General features: G+C 56.1%; 1 protein-coding gene across 1 annotated transcript; it reads left to right on the top strand.

The window, feature by feature from the left end:
- Positions 1–1,674: 1,674 nt before the first annotated feature.
- On the top strand, positions 1,675–14,446 carry ADAMTS15 (ADAM metallopeptidase with thrombospondin type 1 motif 15; the record flags this gene model as incomplete). Its single annotated transcript, XM_083878107.1, has 8 exons — positions 1,675–2,580; positions 6,809–6,941; positions 7,778–7,945; positions 8,393–8,676; positions 9,655–9,832; positions 10,437–10,618; positions 12,239–12,414; positions 13,184–14,446. 8 exons carry the CDS (start codon positions 1,675–1,677, stop codon positions 13,962–13,964), a joined length of 2,808 nt encoding a protein of 935 aa, XP_083734233.1. The 3' UTR covers positions 13,965–14,446.
- Between the last annotated feature and the right edge of the window lie 332 nt (positions 14,447–14,778).

Below are 14,778 nucleotides of genomic sequence, written 5' to 3'. Positions count from 1 at the left end.
GCAAGGCACACGACTGAGCAAACCACAGCAAAAGGAGCTGGGCTGTGGGCTGTGGGCTCTGTGCCTTGGATTCTGTTTCATGCATTCACGCTTTCTTCAGCTGTGCTTGGATTTCAAAGGTTTTTAGCCTTGCTGAAATCACATCAAAGCCAGCTTGGCCATGAGAGGCCTTAATTTTATCACTAAACCAAACTGTGGTGCTCACTGGTGCTGAGAAATCTGTTCCTTGGTGCTGAGGACTCTTCACTGCTCTCCAAAACTCCCATCCACAATGAGATCTCTTTACCTCCCAAGAGCATCAACTGCCCCAGTGTCCTCCACACGCTGTGCTGGTGATCCCTGGGTTTGGGGAATTCCCCTGTGCTCCATACAGCTTGTCCTGTGGCCTCAGAGGAGAGGATATTGCAGGTGTTAACACTCCTGGAGGGCACTTTGGTGGTCAGGGGTGAAGGGAGTTGAGCTCAGAGGTGAAATCACCTTTGTCCCTGGCTGAGGGTGGGGTGGGCAGGGGTGCCCCGGGAGCTGCTTTGTTTCCAGACCAGGGATTGTTCCCCCCAGGGGTTGTTGGGGCAGTGGGAGGTCTGGGGGTGCATGGAGGGGCACAGCCCAGAGCTCAGTGCTAGACACCCCTGGGCTGTGGAAAACATTGATCTCCCTGAATAAAGCAGGGAACTGAGCCCTGAGCGGGTTCCCCACTCCACTGAAGCGTCCCAAACACCAGCAGGGAGCAGAGCATGGAGGGCTGGAATAGCTGACCTTTAAAGTTCCCTTCCAACCCAAGCCATTCCATGACTCAATGATTCTGTGACCTTTTATCTTCCCTGCACACCCCTGTCGTAACCAGAGGCCCCTTCCCTCGGGGTCACAGAGCTCCATCCCTTTGCTTAGAGCAGGGCTCAGAAAAACTGGAGAGTGGCAGGAGGGAGCCTGGCAGGTGGCTGGGCATCCCTGGGGGATAAAGGTGAAGAGGGTCTCCTCCCAATCCATCCCATCCCTGGGGGCTGCAGAATAAAAGTGATGAGGGTCTCCTCCCACTCTATCCCATCCCTGGGGGCTGCAGGAATAAAGGTGAAGGGGGTTTCCTCCCACTCTATCCCATCCCTGGGGGGCTGTGGGGATAAAGGTGAAGGGGGTCTCCTCCCACTCCATCCCATCCAACACCCCAATCCTGTCCTGTCCCACCCCCACATCCCACCCCATTCCATCCCATCTCACCTCACCCCATCCCACCCCACATTCCATCCTATTCCACCCCCAGCATCCCCCTCCATCCCACACGCTCCTATCCCACTCCTCCATCCCACCCATCCCATCCCAAACCCGCATCCCAAACCCGCATCCCTCCATCCCAAACCCGCATCCCTCCATCCCCTGCCGCTCTCCCGGCGGTGCCGCCCCCTCCTCCTCCTCCTCCTCCCCCCCGGGCGGAGCGCGGTTCTCCCCGGTCTCTCTGCGCTCCTGGGCCGGCCCCGGGAGTGGCTGCGGCGGGGCCAAGCCGCGCCCCGCTCCGGGGCTATAAAGGCTCGGGGAGAGCGCAGAGCAGGTACCGGCGGGGCCAGGACGAGGAGGAGGAGGAGGAGGAGGAGAGGGAGGAAGGAAGGGGGGGGCCGGGTCCTGTTTTCTCCCCCCCTCCCGCGCCTCCCCCGATGCCGCCGGCCTGAAGGCGCCGGGACGATGCTGCCGCTGCTGCCGCTGCTGCTGTTGGGCGCGCCGGGGCTGCGCCTGAGCTCGGGGGGACCCCCGGAGCCGGACTCCGCTCTGGTCACCCCCGTGCGCCTGGACCCCGAGATCAACGGGCCGCTTTATTACCGGGGCGGCCCCGCGGAGCCCCCCCGGGGCGGGCAGGCTGTGGTGATCCAGCTCTCGGCCTTCGGGGAGGATTTTTACCTCCACCTCTCCCCCGACGCGGGTTTCATCGCGCCCTCCTTCGCCGCCCATTACCTGGGGGCGCCGTCCCGTCCCCTCCCCGCTCTCCGCCACTGCTTCTACTCGGGGGATGTCAACGCCGACCGCGAGTCCTTCGCCGCGCTCAGCCTTTGCGGGGGGCTCCGGGGGGCTTTCGGCTACCGGGGGGTGGAGTACCTGCTCAGCCCCACGGCGCAGGGGGGTCTCCATCGCCTGCAGCGCCGCAGCCCCGCCCGCCCCGTCGGGGCCGGCGCGTCGCGCTGTGCGGTGGGATCCGCGCTCACCCCCGGGGTGCTGCAGGCGCTCGAGAAATACCGCGGCCGTGCTGCGGGGAAGGGCGGCCGGGCAAAGCGCTTTGCCTCCGTCCCGCGGTACGTGGAGACTTTGGTGGTGGCCGATGAGTCGATGGTGAAGTTCCACGGGGATGATCTCCAGCACTACCTGCTGACCCTGATGGCCACGGCCGCCCGGCTCTACCGGCACCCCAGCATCCGCAACCCCATCCACATCGCCGTGGTCAAGTTCCTCCTCATCGGCCAGGACGACAAAGGGCCCAAAGTGACCAGCAACGCCGCGCTCACCCTCCGCAACTTCTGTGCCTGGCAGAAGAAATGGAACAAGGTCAGCGACAAGCACCCCGAGTACTGGGACACCGCCATCCTCTTCACCAAACAGGTGGGTGCAGGGGGGTGGCCTGGAGGAGCTGTCACTGCTGTCACTGCTGTCACTGCCCATCACTGCCCATCACTGCTGTCACTGCTGTCACTGCCCATCACTGCCCATCACTGCTGTCACTGCTGTCACTGCTGTCACTGCCCATCACTGCCCATCACTGCTGTCACTGCCTGTCACTGCCTGTCGCTCCTGTCACAGCCCTGGGCTGGGTTAAGGTGTTCTGCCACCTGTGTGCAGGACCAGGGAGGTTCTGCCTGTGGTTGATCCATCTTTCCTCCACTCTCAGATTTTGGGGCATGGAGCAAGCCGATTTGAGCTGTCCCCTGGGCAGGTTTTAGCTCACAGCCTGAAAAAAATCCCTGCCCTGTCCAAAGGCAGGTTTGCCCCACATGCTGCTCCATCTCCCAAACTCCCGGATTTGGCAGGGAGTGCGCCCAGAGATGAGAGCTCTGAGCCCAGAAAAGGAGGAGCGTGGTCCTGCTTCCCCCTCCCCAGCTGGGAAGAGCTCGCAGTGCCACCTGCCAAGAAAAAAAAAATAAAACAAAAAACTCTCCCTGCTGGCTGTGACTCATGTGTGAGGTCCTCCTGAGGAGCTGGACCTCTCCTGGGCTGTATGGACGTGGTTCAGGGCTGGAAGGGAAGCACCAGAGGCACCGCCAGCCCTGCTGTGGGATGGTCAGACCCCTGTGGGGGGAGAGAGAGGCTTTGGAGCTGCCTTTGGTTTGGCTCTGTGGTGATGTGGGGTGTGGGGTGAGCTCTGCATCCTCCCAGCCCCACAAAGACACTGAAGCTGCCACAGCCTCTCCCCATTGTTCCTCCTGCCCTTAGTCCTGTCTCAGTGTGGATGTCAGTCCAGTTCCTGCATCCCAAAATCACTGCTGGGATGGGAGGAGGATGAGCCCAGCTTGGATCCTTCCCTTAGTCCTGTCAGGATGTCAGTCCAGTGCCTGCATCCCAAAATCACTGCTGGGACGGAGGAGGATGAGCCCAGCTTGGATCCTTCCCTTATTCCTGTCGGGATGTCAGACCAGTGCCTGCATCCCACAATCACTGCTGGGAGGGAGGAGGACAGTCATGTCCTCTCCTGGCTGCAGCAGGCTTTGGCAGAAAAGCCTCCTTGCATTTTCTCCTTCCACTCTCCCTGCCCAGATGTTTTTGGATTAGGGACAGGTGAGGAACTCCCCTCAGTGTCAGGGAGACCTTTCCCAAACCATTTTTCCAGGTCAGGCTCGTGTGGGTGGGAAGGATGCAGCGTCCAGCTCTGCTCAGCTGTCCCCAGGCTGGGCTGGGGAAGGGCTGACAATGGCCTGGAGCAGGAACGATGCTGTGCAGGACGTGTGAGATCTTGTCCTGCGTGTCTTCTTGTCCTCCTCACCGTGGGCCAGCTGTGAATCCTGCGGGAGCACGGCCAGGAGCGCAGGCCAGGCTGCTGGAGCAGCTGGAAGAGGAGCTGACACCTCTGCAGGGACCAGCCAGCTCCACCTCTGCTGGAAACCCACTGAGGTCACCGGGGCTGCACGTGGGACACAGTCGGTCCCAGCCATTCAAAAAGATGTGGATCACGTCTGGGCTGCATTTTTTACACATTGCTAAAGCATCCATTCCTGAAATCCCCAAAGCAAGCTCCATGCAAAGGCACACGGTCAGGGAGACATCTGCCTTCCTTGAGTGCATCCATCTGTGGTCCCCTGACAGCCCGGAGCTTATCTTCCTGCCAAAAAGCTGTTACATAAGCCCCCAACTTAAATTTCACCTCCAGGCTGGTTGATAGGCAGTTTTCAGTCGTGTTGAGGAGTTGCTGACGAATGGGGCTCTCTTTTTCTTTTTTTACTGCTTGGATTTGCTCCCTTCCAACATCGGCGATGCTGAGTGACGGATTTGCCTTTGGGGAGCTCAGGCCTGATCAGCTGGTGGGTGCAGATTCCCTTCCTGCCTGAAGGAAATACCCTCCACTGCTTGTTGGAGGGTCCTGCAGAGCATCCAGCTGTCCTCCTGCCTCCTGGAAATATCCCTGCAGAGGATATATCCCTGTCCATCCTTCCCACCCCTCCTGGACCTTGGTGTCGCACTGGCAGACGTTTTGCTTTGCTGAAAAAACCAGAGGGATGTTGCATGAAGGAACACCTGGCTGCAGCCTAAGCCTGATGCTGTGGAGGGATCTGGAGACTGCAGCTCAAGCCTCAGCTCTTTTTGGAGTTGCTTTGGATGCACACAGGAAGCCTCTGTGGCAGGGAGAGCGCTTGTGACTCTGAGTAAATGAAAATCAATGCATGAGCCACGAGGATCCCCCTAACTGACCTGTGGAACGTCTTGAGAAGATCACAAGGGATGAAGAAAAGCCTTGGGAGGTCCCATGTAGAGTCAGGCTGGCAGGAGAGTGCTGATGCACTGAGCAGGTTGCCTGCAGCCCCTTGGGGGACCAAGCCCCTCCCTGTGTCTGTGCCAGCACAGGGGACACCTGAGTGAGGGCAGAACTGGCTCCTTGCACGGTGCTTTCCCACCCTGAACCTCTCCCATTCCTCTCTGCTCCTGGCAGGGCTGCAGGAGCTGTTCAGGTGGAGGACCAGCACCTCTCAGTAAAGCCCAGAGGTGCTGCCAGGCTGCCCTGAGGAGGCTGCAGGGAGGAGGGAGGGAGGGAAATCCCCCTGCAGAGGTGCTGGCCGTGTGTCCCAGCGAGGCTCGGAGCAGAAGTGGGTCAGTGTGTCAGTGCAGGTGTTGGGCCGGGAGCCAAAGCTCGCTGTGCTGGCCAGGAAAGAGCCCTTCAAAGAGCAGTGAGGGAGCTGGGAGTGTGAGGCTGGGACATTCCTCCCCGTGCCCCATCCTCACCCCCAGCCCCCCAGTGCTGGTCAGAGCAGGGGCAGGGGGTCCTGGGCAAGCTGCACCACTGGGTGGCCTCAGTGTGGTGACAGCACTGGGTCTTGGTGGTGTTTTGGGGCTGGGACTCTGACCATTAATCAACCTGTGCCCATCACTGGTGGCACTACCAATGCACCAGGGCATTGCCACCTCTCCTCCCTGCTGACCCTGCCCTGTGGTGCGGTCAGGGATGCAGCAGAGTCCCAACTGCTCAGGAAAATCCCAGAGCAAAGCGCTGAACCCGGCTGTACCATGGGGTTTTCCACCAGCAGTGCAGACCCAGACGTTTGTTCACGTCACCTCTCTGGAGATCCCGGCCTTGCTGTGCTCTCTGCAGCCCCAGGTCTGCTGTTAAAGCCATCTCAGCCCTGGCTGGGGCTTTCTGAAATCATCAGGGCCGTTATTTACCCACGGCTGAACCTGCCTGCGCGGGAATGCCTTCAGCTTGGAAACCTTGCTGGAAATATTGGCAGAGCAGCTCCTGCAGGATTTTCAGCAACCCAGGCGCTTTGGCTGGGCGAGTGCTGAGCATGAATCACACTTATTTATAGCACGGGAGCGCCCAGAGAGTCCCTCACTTTGCTTTTCATGTGGAAAACAGCTCCGTGCCCACTGAGTGGGGCAGCACTGAGGGAGAGGAGGATGCTCCAGCCCTCCCAACCCAAAAAAAACCACACCCCAGCAGGGGAAGAGCACCTGGGACAAGGTTTCTACCAGGCTGCAGCATTGGTGTGTCTTAAATGGACTTTTTTTAGGAAAATCTGGGAAAGGGAAGATCTGCCTACGATGAGACCCTTCCCAGCTTCTCTCCTGGCAACATCTATGTGGGATCTGGCTGTCCTCAGTTTGGGGGTGGAAGGCTGAGCTGGTTCTTGCTTTGATCAGCTTGGTTGCTCCTTGAAGGATGGCTGCAGAGTGTCTCAGAGAGGCAGCAGCACTTTCTTTAGCCTTGGAAACCCTGGAGCTGGTCCAGGGCTTTCTTGTTCCTTGGAAGAAGCTGAGAAATGAGATTAGAGGTGTCTCAGTCCTCCAAGGTTTGATGTGTTTTCATCACCCACCTGGGTCTGGTCCTTGAGCTCACACTTAACACAAAGGGACCCAGACTGGCTCCCTGTGACAGAACCAGCTCCACCCTGGCCAGAGGAGCTGTTTGGGTAGGAAAAGCTGTTGCTGAAGGCTGGGCAGGATGCTGCACACATCCCTGGTGCCAGGGTTGAGTGCAAACCGTTGCAGTCTGGGCTGGGTTGGGATTGAGGTTTCCTGCCTCTGGATCCTGGGAACTCCCTGTAATGGGCCAGGGATGAGGTGGGAAAAGGGAACTGTGACCCCTGTGCTGTCCCCAGGACTAACCCCTTCCCTCTGTGCCCGGCAGGACCTGTGTGGTGCCACCACCTGTGACACTCTGGGCATGGCAGACGTGGGCACCATGTGTGACCCCAAGCGCAGCTGCTCCGTCATCGAGGACGACGGGCTGCCCTCGGCCTTCACCACCGCCCACGAGCTGGGTAAGTCTCCCACCTCTCCTCCTCCTCCTCCTCTCTGGGGAGCTCCAGGAGCTGGTAAAGCTCAGAGCAGCCCTGGTTTCCACCTCTGGGAGATGAGATAAGAGGCGGTGTCTGGTGATAAACTCTGCCTTGGGTACAAGGTTCCCCTGAGCCTGGAGGGAAAGGGCTGCTGAGGAAGCAAAAGGCTTTGCTCTGGGTTTCTGGGATTCAGGAGTCCTGAAATAACAGGCACACCTACCTCTGGGAGGGAGGAGACAGTGGGACAAGTGCTGGAGTCACCTGTCACCTTCTCGTCACAATTTCCCTTGCCCTTCCTTTCCTGTGTGCTCTCCATGTGCATGAGAGAGCTGGAGTGTTTGCTGACTCTTCTGGGCTGTCCACAGCTGCCGTCCTTGCGAGGCTCTGCTGTGGGTTTCTTGTCTTCTTTTCTTCTGTTAGAGCTGGGATTAATACTCAGGAGATGATGCCAGGCAGACTCTTTCACCCGATTACAAAACATCACCCAAACCCATGAAGAAGAAGGTGAAAGAAGGAGTAGCCTATGCCCTAAAACATCCATCTTGCTTTATATATATTACTATATCCTAAACACTTAAATTCTAAGTTTTGCACCCTGTGATATCACCACACCCACACCCCCAGTGCTGTCACTCAATTTTGGGAGCCTTTTCCACGGCCTCAGGTCAATGCAGTGTTTGCTTGATGGTCAATGCCTGTCAGCACAGAAAACCCAAAACCCCACTCCATGTCTCAATCTCCCCTGAAAAAGCTGGAGGGGTTCCTGCTCCTCATTTTCTGCTGGGTTATTCATGCTGCCTCCCTTTTCCCACCCCCAGGCCACGTGTTCAACATGCCCCACGACAACGTGAAGGCCTGTGAGGAGGTCTTTGGCCGCCTGAAGACCAACCACATGATGTCCCCCACCCTCATCCAGATCGACCGTGCCAACCCCTGGTCAGCCTGCAGTGCTGCCATCATCACTGACTTCCTGGACAGTGGTCATGGTGAGTCCCCTGTGTCCCTGTCCCCCACCTGTGTCCCTGTCCCCCCACCTGTGTCCCCGCCCCTCCACCTGTATCCCTCACCCCCTACCTGTGTCCCTGTCCCCCCACCTGTGTCCCTGTCCCCCAGGAACAGGGGCTGTCCCTGCAGGTGTTTCCTTGGGAAAAGATGTTTGGCTGTAGAGCTGTTCCTCTCCTGGCTCTGCAGACAAATTCAGAAGGAAATGGGAGGTTGGCAGTGTCCAGACCTCCAGGGTGTCCCCAGCAGTGACATCTGCACTCAGGCTGCTGGCACAGCTCTGATGCATCACCAGGAGATGGGATCATCTGTGTCTGGGATACAGCCAAGATCCAGGGCATCCCTGGGGGGAGTTTTGGCAGTGTTTTCCCTCCCTGCTGTGCCCCACACCACCCCCAGCACCCAGCAAACCTCTCTCCCCTCTCCTGCAGGGGACTGTCTGCTGGACCAGCCCGCCAAACCCATCCCTCTGCCTGAGGACCTGCCGGGGACCAGCTACAGCCTGAACCAGCAGTGCGAGCTGGCCTTTGGGGTGGGCTCCAAGCCCTGCCCCTACATGCAGTACTGTGCCAAGCTGTGGTGCACGGGCAAGGCCCGGGGGCAGATCGTCTGCCAGACACGGCACTTCCCCTGGGCCGACGGCACCGCCTGCGGGGACGGCCGGTTCTGCCTCAAGGGAGCCTGTGTGGAGAGGCACAACGTCAGCAAGTACAGGGTGAGTGCTGGGATGGGAGCCCCAATAAATACCTTGTAGGGTCACTCAGTGAGTACAGGGTGAGTGCTGAGGGAGAACCTGTGGTGTTTCTCAGTTATTCAGGGTCTGAGGTTCATGGGTGGGACAAGGGGCAGGGCAGGGGCAAGTGACCATAGGGAAGAGAGGAACAGGACACCCAGCCCCATAACCAATGGGGAAACAGGGACAGGGGAAAGAAGAAGGTTTATTTTTGGGTTCAGGGTTTAAATAGGTTTTGGACGTTGACCAGTGATTGGGGGATGAGGTTGACACCTCTCTGACCCCACTGGTCAAACCAGAAGTCCATCAGTTTGTCCTTCCCCCTGGAAAGGAATGTGTATTTACAAAAGGGGATACCATGGGGTGGGTGATGGACTTGTCAAACCCAGAGAGAAGATTGCACAATGTCTGCAGGGATCCATGGGGGAGAAGCCTTTGGTTACACCTGGGGTATCTTCAATCTTTGCTTTTCCAAGGCAAAGCACTTGGAAATTCTTTTAATGGCACAAGTGACTGTTACTTCTGCTCTTAGAGGGGTAACAAGTTACGATGTGGGAGCGGACCCTCCCAGAGGACAGCAGGCAGCAGCAGGTCACACATGGAAGGCTCTTTATTATCTGACTCTAATTTTACTTATATACATTTTGTACAGAAGGCCAAGATCGGCCCAAGGAGGTCACAACCTCCTGACTCCGTTGGTCACTATGACCATCAGTCACATTCTCTCTCAGAGAAGAACAACTATGCAAAACACACAGATAAATTCTAAGAATACAATATTATTTACACGAAGCAGCGTGAGAATCAGGCTGCAAAGGTTCAAACACTTGAAAGCAAGAAAATGCAGGAGCGACAAGTGACTCCACAAGGGAATATTTGTGGGTGGTTGGAGGGGATGAAGGGACATCTCCAGCTGTGGAGATGAAGGTTTTTCAGCTCCTCATCCATCCCTCCCTGCAGGTGGACGGCGGCTGGGCGCGGTGGGCGCCGTACGGGCCGTGCTCGCGGAGCTGTGGCGGTGGGGTGCAGCTGGCCCGGCGCGACTGCACCGACCCCGCGCCCGCCAACGGCGGCTCCTACTGCGAGGGCATCCGCGTCAAATATCGCTCCTGCAACCTGGAGCCCTGCGCTGCCGCGGGTAAGGGCTGCTGCTGCTGCTGTGCCTCGACTCGGGGTTTGACCCACAGTCTGAGGGCCAGCCTGGCAGAGAAGTGGGTAGAGTTAATTTGAGCCAGACTGCTCCTCCAAGGTGGTTTGTAAAGCAAGAGGGTTAATAAAGAAAAAATAGCAAAATAACAAATGTTATAGAAAACAAATAATAAGCTGCGCATGGATGCCTGAGATCCATAGATGGCTGAGAAATCTCAGGCACCCTACAACAACATCTCAAAAAGCCTGGAGTTTATTTGTTCTCTTTCTTTAGTACTTAACAGCTCAGGTGGGCTTTTTGGCCCTTGGTCCAATGAGAGTAACAACAGGCTTTGAGTTATGTTCTCAGAGTCCAATCCACAATTCTGGGCTGGTTCTGAGGCAATTACAATGAGAAACCCATAGAATCTTCCAGCTAAACTTCCTAACATGTCTAAATGTAAACCGAACCTCTTTCCCTATTTGGAAGCACCTGCTGAGGGTGTGGGGTGCATCACTGCAAACCCCCAGGAAACTAAAGCTGGAGCTCCAGGCTGGCTCCCTGTCCCTGTTATTTTTCACTCCATTAACACCACGTCCCTTTTTATTTTCAGTGCCAGGGAAGAGCTTCCGTGAGGAGCAGTGTGAGGCTTTCAATGGCTACAGCCACAGCACCAACCGCCTCACTGCCTCCGTCTCCTGGGTTCCCAAATATTCCGGTGTCTCGCCCCGGGACAAGTGCAAGCTCATCTGCCGGGCCAATGGCACCGGATACTTCTATGTGCTGGCCCCCAAGGTTGGTGAGAGACCCCCAGGGGCAGTGCCTGGACTGTGGGATGGCTCCTGTTTGCTGAAAATGAATGGATTTTCCTTGTCTGGTGGGTGGATGGTGTTAGATGAGGTGGTAGAGGAGGGGAGTCTGTCACTAGGTGGACACAAAGAGATCACACTCACACCTTCAGGTTGTGAAATGGGAAAGAAGAAGGTTTATTTTTGGGTTCAGGGTTTAAATAGGGTTTGGACTTTGAGCAGCAGTTGGGGGATGAGGTTGACACCTCTCTGACCCCACTGGTCAAACCAGAAGTCTATCAGTTTGTCCTTCCCCCTGGAAAGGGATGTATATTTACAAAACATCACTCTTGGTTTATCTTACAATTCCTGAGAAACTCCAGCACAGAAATGTAAACTATCAGAAGGCTGAAAAATCAGGGCAGGGAGTCCACCAGTCTGCTGTGAATCAGCTTGGAGCTGGAGTTAATCCATGGAGGGTCTTCCTCTGGAAAACGTCATTTTGACCTCATGTAAAGGTGTTTCTGGCACATTTCTGTGGTCTTGGGATAGAGGAGGATGGTTTGGGTACAGGGGAAGCAACAGGGTGATACAGACAGGATGAGCAGGATGGACTGAGCAGGATGGTGTTAGCAATGTCTCCTGTGCAGCTCGTTCCCTGCAATGGAAAGGGCAGGAAATGCTATAGTTGGGAGAAGAAAAGGGATGTAGTCCCATCCACCTCTTCCCAGAGACCCCCAAATCCTGCCTGCAAAGCAGAACATGAGCAAAGAGCCACATGGTGCCTGCTGGCATCTCCTCAGCACCTCTGGGATGGATTGGTGTCTTAGTTTGGAAAGACAGGAGTCTGTAAAGGAAGGCAAAAGCCTCCTGTGAAGTGGGAAAGGTAAACCCCCTCCCTCCCTCCGAATTACCACAATTTCAAAATAAAAAAAAAAACAGCTCTCAGGCAAAGGTATGGGAATGGGAATAATAGTTATTTACTAGAAAAAACTAAAATAGAAAAAAAGAACAACAAATGTAATTAGTACAAACAAAACTACTGATACAGTCAGAAAACCTGACACCCTGAGGAGTCAGGGTGTTGGTAAAAGTCCAGTTGGATGGTGGCTGTGCCTCCTGCAGTGGCAGATGAAATGCTGCTGAAGCAGAGATCCTGTAGAAGGGTATAGTTCTCTGTGAAGGTCTGGTGATAGAGTAGATGGGCCTGGTCCTCCTCTGGGAATCCAGCAGGGAAGAAGCTGCTTCTCTGGGAATCCAGCGAAGATGGCTGCTCCTCTGGGAATCCAGTGAAGAAAAACTGGGCCGATGGCTTAGACCAAGCTTATTTTATGCAGGTAGGAATGCTTGGTTCCTCCTTCTGGGTGGAGCATCTCACAATGGGATGATGTACCTTATCAGTCATGCAGTGAGTTACTTAATGGCCCATTAGCAGGAGACATCTCCCCGGAGGGAGACATTGTTCTTGGAAGAGATAAGATAACTGCCCCCCACCTCCAACAGATGGCAAATAGAATACATTCTTGTCTCACAAATCCAGGACAATTGGGGTGGGATGGGCACGGCTGGGAGGGCTCGGGATGTGCCAGAGGGAAATGCAGCAGCTTGTTTTGCTCACCTGGTTTAGGTTGTGGATGGCACCCCTTGCTCCCCGGACTCCACGTCGGTCTGTGTCCAGGGCAAATGCATCAAGGCGGGCTGTGATGGGAAGCTGGGCTCCAAGAAGAAGTTTGACAAATGCAGCGTCTGTGGAGGAGACAACAAGAGCTGCAAGAAGGTCTCGGGCTTGTTCACCAAACCCATGTGAGTGTTTGGTGGCCACCAACGCTTCCCCTACTCCCAGCTCTGCGTGTTGCTGTGGGGGATGCAGGAGGGTTGTGGAGATGGTGATGGGGTAGATCCATCCTGAGCAAAATCTGCTGGTTCTTGTGCACATCAGTGCACAGACACCTGGGCTGGCTCTGAAGGAGAGGCAGGACACATTGAATGTTCTGTTGACTTCTGCTGATGGAGTGCTTATAGATGAATTAATACATGAATCACAAGGATCCTCCTTGACTGACCTGTGGAACATCTTGAGAAGTTCACAAGAGATGAGGAAAAGCCTTGGGAGGTCCCATGTAGGAGGGTCAGGCTGGCAGGAGAGTGTCGATGCACTGAGCAGGTTGCCTGTTATTCAGATACATTGCTGTCACAATAGGACATGAAATAAAGGTGTTTGACTCCAGTCAGGAGGCAGTAGAAATCAGAAGGTTTATTTACAATTCATTCAGCCCTTTTATAACACGCTCTGCTAAAAGTCACATTATTGGTCCATAGGGCTGACACCTCTGCCATTGGCTCAGTAACAGAAATAGCAAACAACACTTGTTGTTGAAAGGAATATTGGGAAGGGAAAGGAATATTGTTTACACAAGGTTGTTTTGGGAAAAACTGTTGAAAATTTCCCTTTGGAAAGAGCTAGAAATTCTCAGGCTCAAAAAATATCAAGTCTACACACTGCTACAAGCAGAGGGCTGAAGTAATTCACAACAGCCCTGTGCCTCACGCCCTGCCCTCTCTCCTCTTCCAGGCACGGCTACAACTTCGTGGTGGTCATCCCCGCGGGTGCCTCCAACATCGACATCCGCCAGCGCGGCTACAAGGGGCTGGTCAGCGACGACAACTACCTGGCGCTAAAGAACGCGCAGGGCCGGTACCTGCTCAACGGCCACTTCATCGTCTCGGCCGTCGAGAGGGACCTGATGGTGAAGGGCAGCGTCCTGCGCTACAGCGGCACCGGCACCGCTGTCGAGAGCCTGCAGGCCTTCAAACCCATCCAGGAGCCCCTGACTCTGGAGGTGCTCTCCGTGGGCAAGATGACCCCACCGCGGGTGCGCTACTCCTTCTACCTCCCCAAGGAGAGCAAGGAGGAGAAATCCTCCTACAAGAAAGACGGCAAAACGCCGCCGGACCTCAACAACAGCGTCCTCAGCGTGTCCAACCGCCTGGATGGCGGGAGGCCCAGCTACAAACGTCCCTCCTACAAGTGGGCAGTGGGAGGCTGGGAGGAGTGCTCTGTCACCTGCGGGGACGGCTTGCAGAAGCGCTCCGTGGCTTGCCGCGATTCCTACGGGCAGCCGGCGGCCGAGTGCGACGCGGCTCAGCGCCCCGCCGATGTCCGGCTCTGCGGGGAGCCCTGCCCGGCCTGGGAGGCTGGACCTTGGTCCCCCTGCTCCAAAAGTTGTGGTCGGGGTTTTAAGAGACGGGCGTTGAAGTGCGCGGTGCCCGCCGGGCGCCTGCTGCCCCGGGAGAGTTGCAATTTTCGGAGGAAGCCGCAGGAGCTGGATTTCTGCACCTTGAGGCCGTGCTGAGAGGGTTGAGGGGGGCCTGCGAGGAAGGGCATGGTGTTCCTATCTAGGGCTGGGTGCAGCCCCAGCAGCAGCCGGAGGTTGGGAGTGGGGGAGATGTCCATAGCACATAGCAAAAAAGGGGAGAAATAAGGAAAAAATGGGAAAAAAAAAAAAAAAAAGGGACATGAGTGTGGGGACAACCCCACGCACTTGGGAGAGAGGGTTTTTATACCAAGCTTGGAGACAGAGCAGGAATGAACATCTACCTCGAAGCCACTGAAGGACACGGAAACCACCGGTGGAGGTTGGGAGCTGGGGGGACGGATGGGAACGAGGAGCATCATCCCCTGCCCGTGATGGATCCGTGGTACAGGCAGGGAGATGCCCCTAAATTGCACAGATGAAGCCTCCCCCCACCTTCCCGGGACCAACCCTACCTCCCTTCTCCCTGGACTCCCCCGACACTCGTGCTAAACGGGACCAAAAGGATTTACCAATGCAACGACCACCGGTGCCATGAAGCACTGGGACTGATGCCTCCAGGGCTTGCCTGGTGGGGACTTTGTTGTCCCAGCAGCGTCCCCGGGCCAGGCTGGAAGGTGGTGGCTTTATTTTCATTCTCTCCTCGTGTTTATGACCTGACCAGTGTAAATTTTATGGTGCTTAACTCTGTATTTTTTTAACCTCCTTCCTTCCACTCCTGATGGATGCATAGCAGGGCCAGTGTTATTTCCAGGGGATCTCCAGGGGATCTCACTGGCCTGAGCTTTCCTAATGGTGCTTTGGGATGGGGCTGTGTGAACATCTGGATGCTCCTTTACACCCTGGTCCACCT

Source organism: Zosterops lateralis, assembly GCF_965231275.1.
Source record: "Zosterops lateralis genome assembly, chromosome: 25".
Taxonomy (NCBI): Eukaryota; Metazoa; Chordata; class Aves; order Passeriformes; family Zosteropidae; genus Zosterops; species Zosterops lateralis.
The sequence above is the reverse complement of the archived record's forward strand: the minus strand, read 5'-3'. Positions and strand labels throughout refer to the sequence as shown.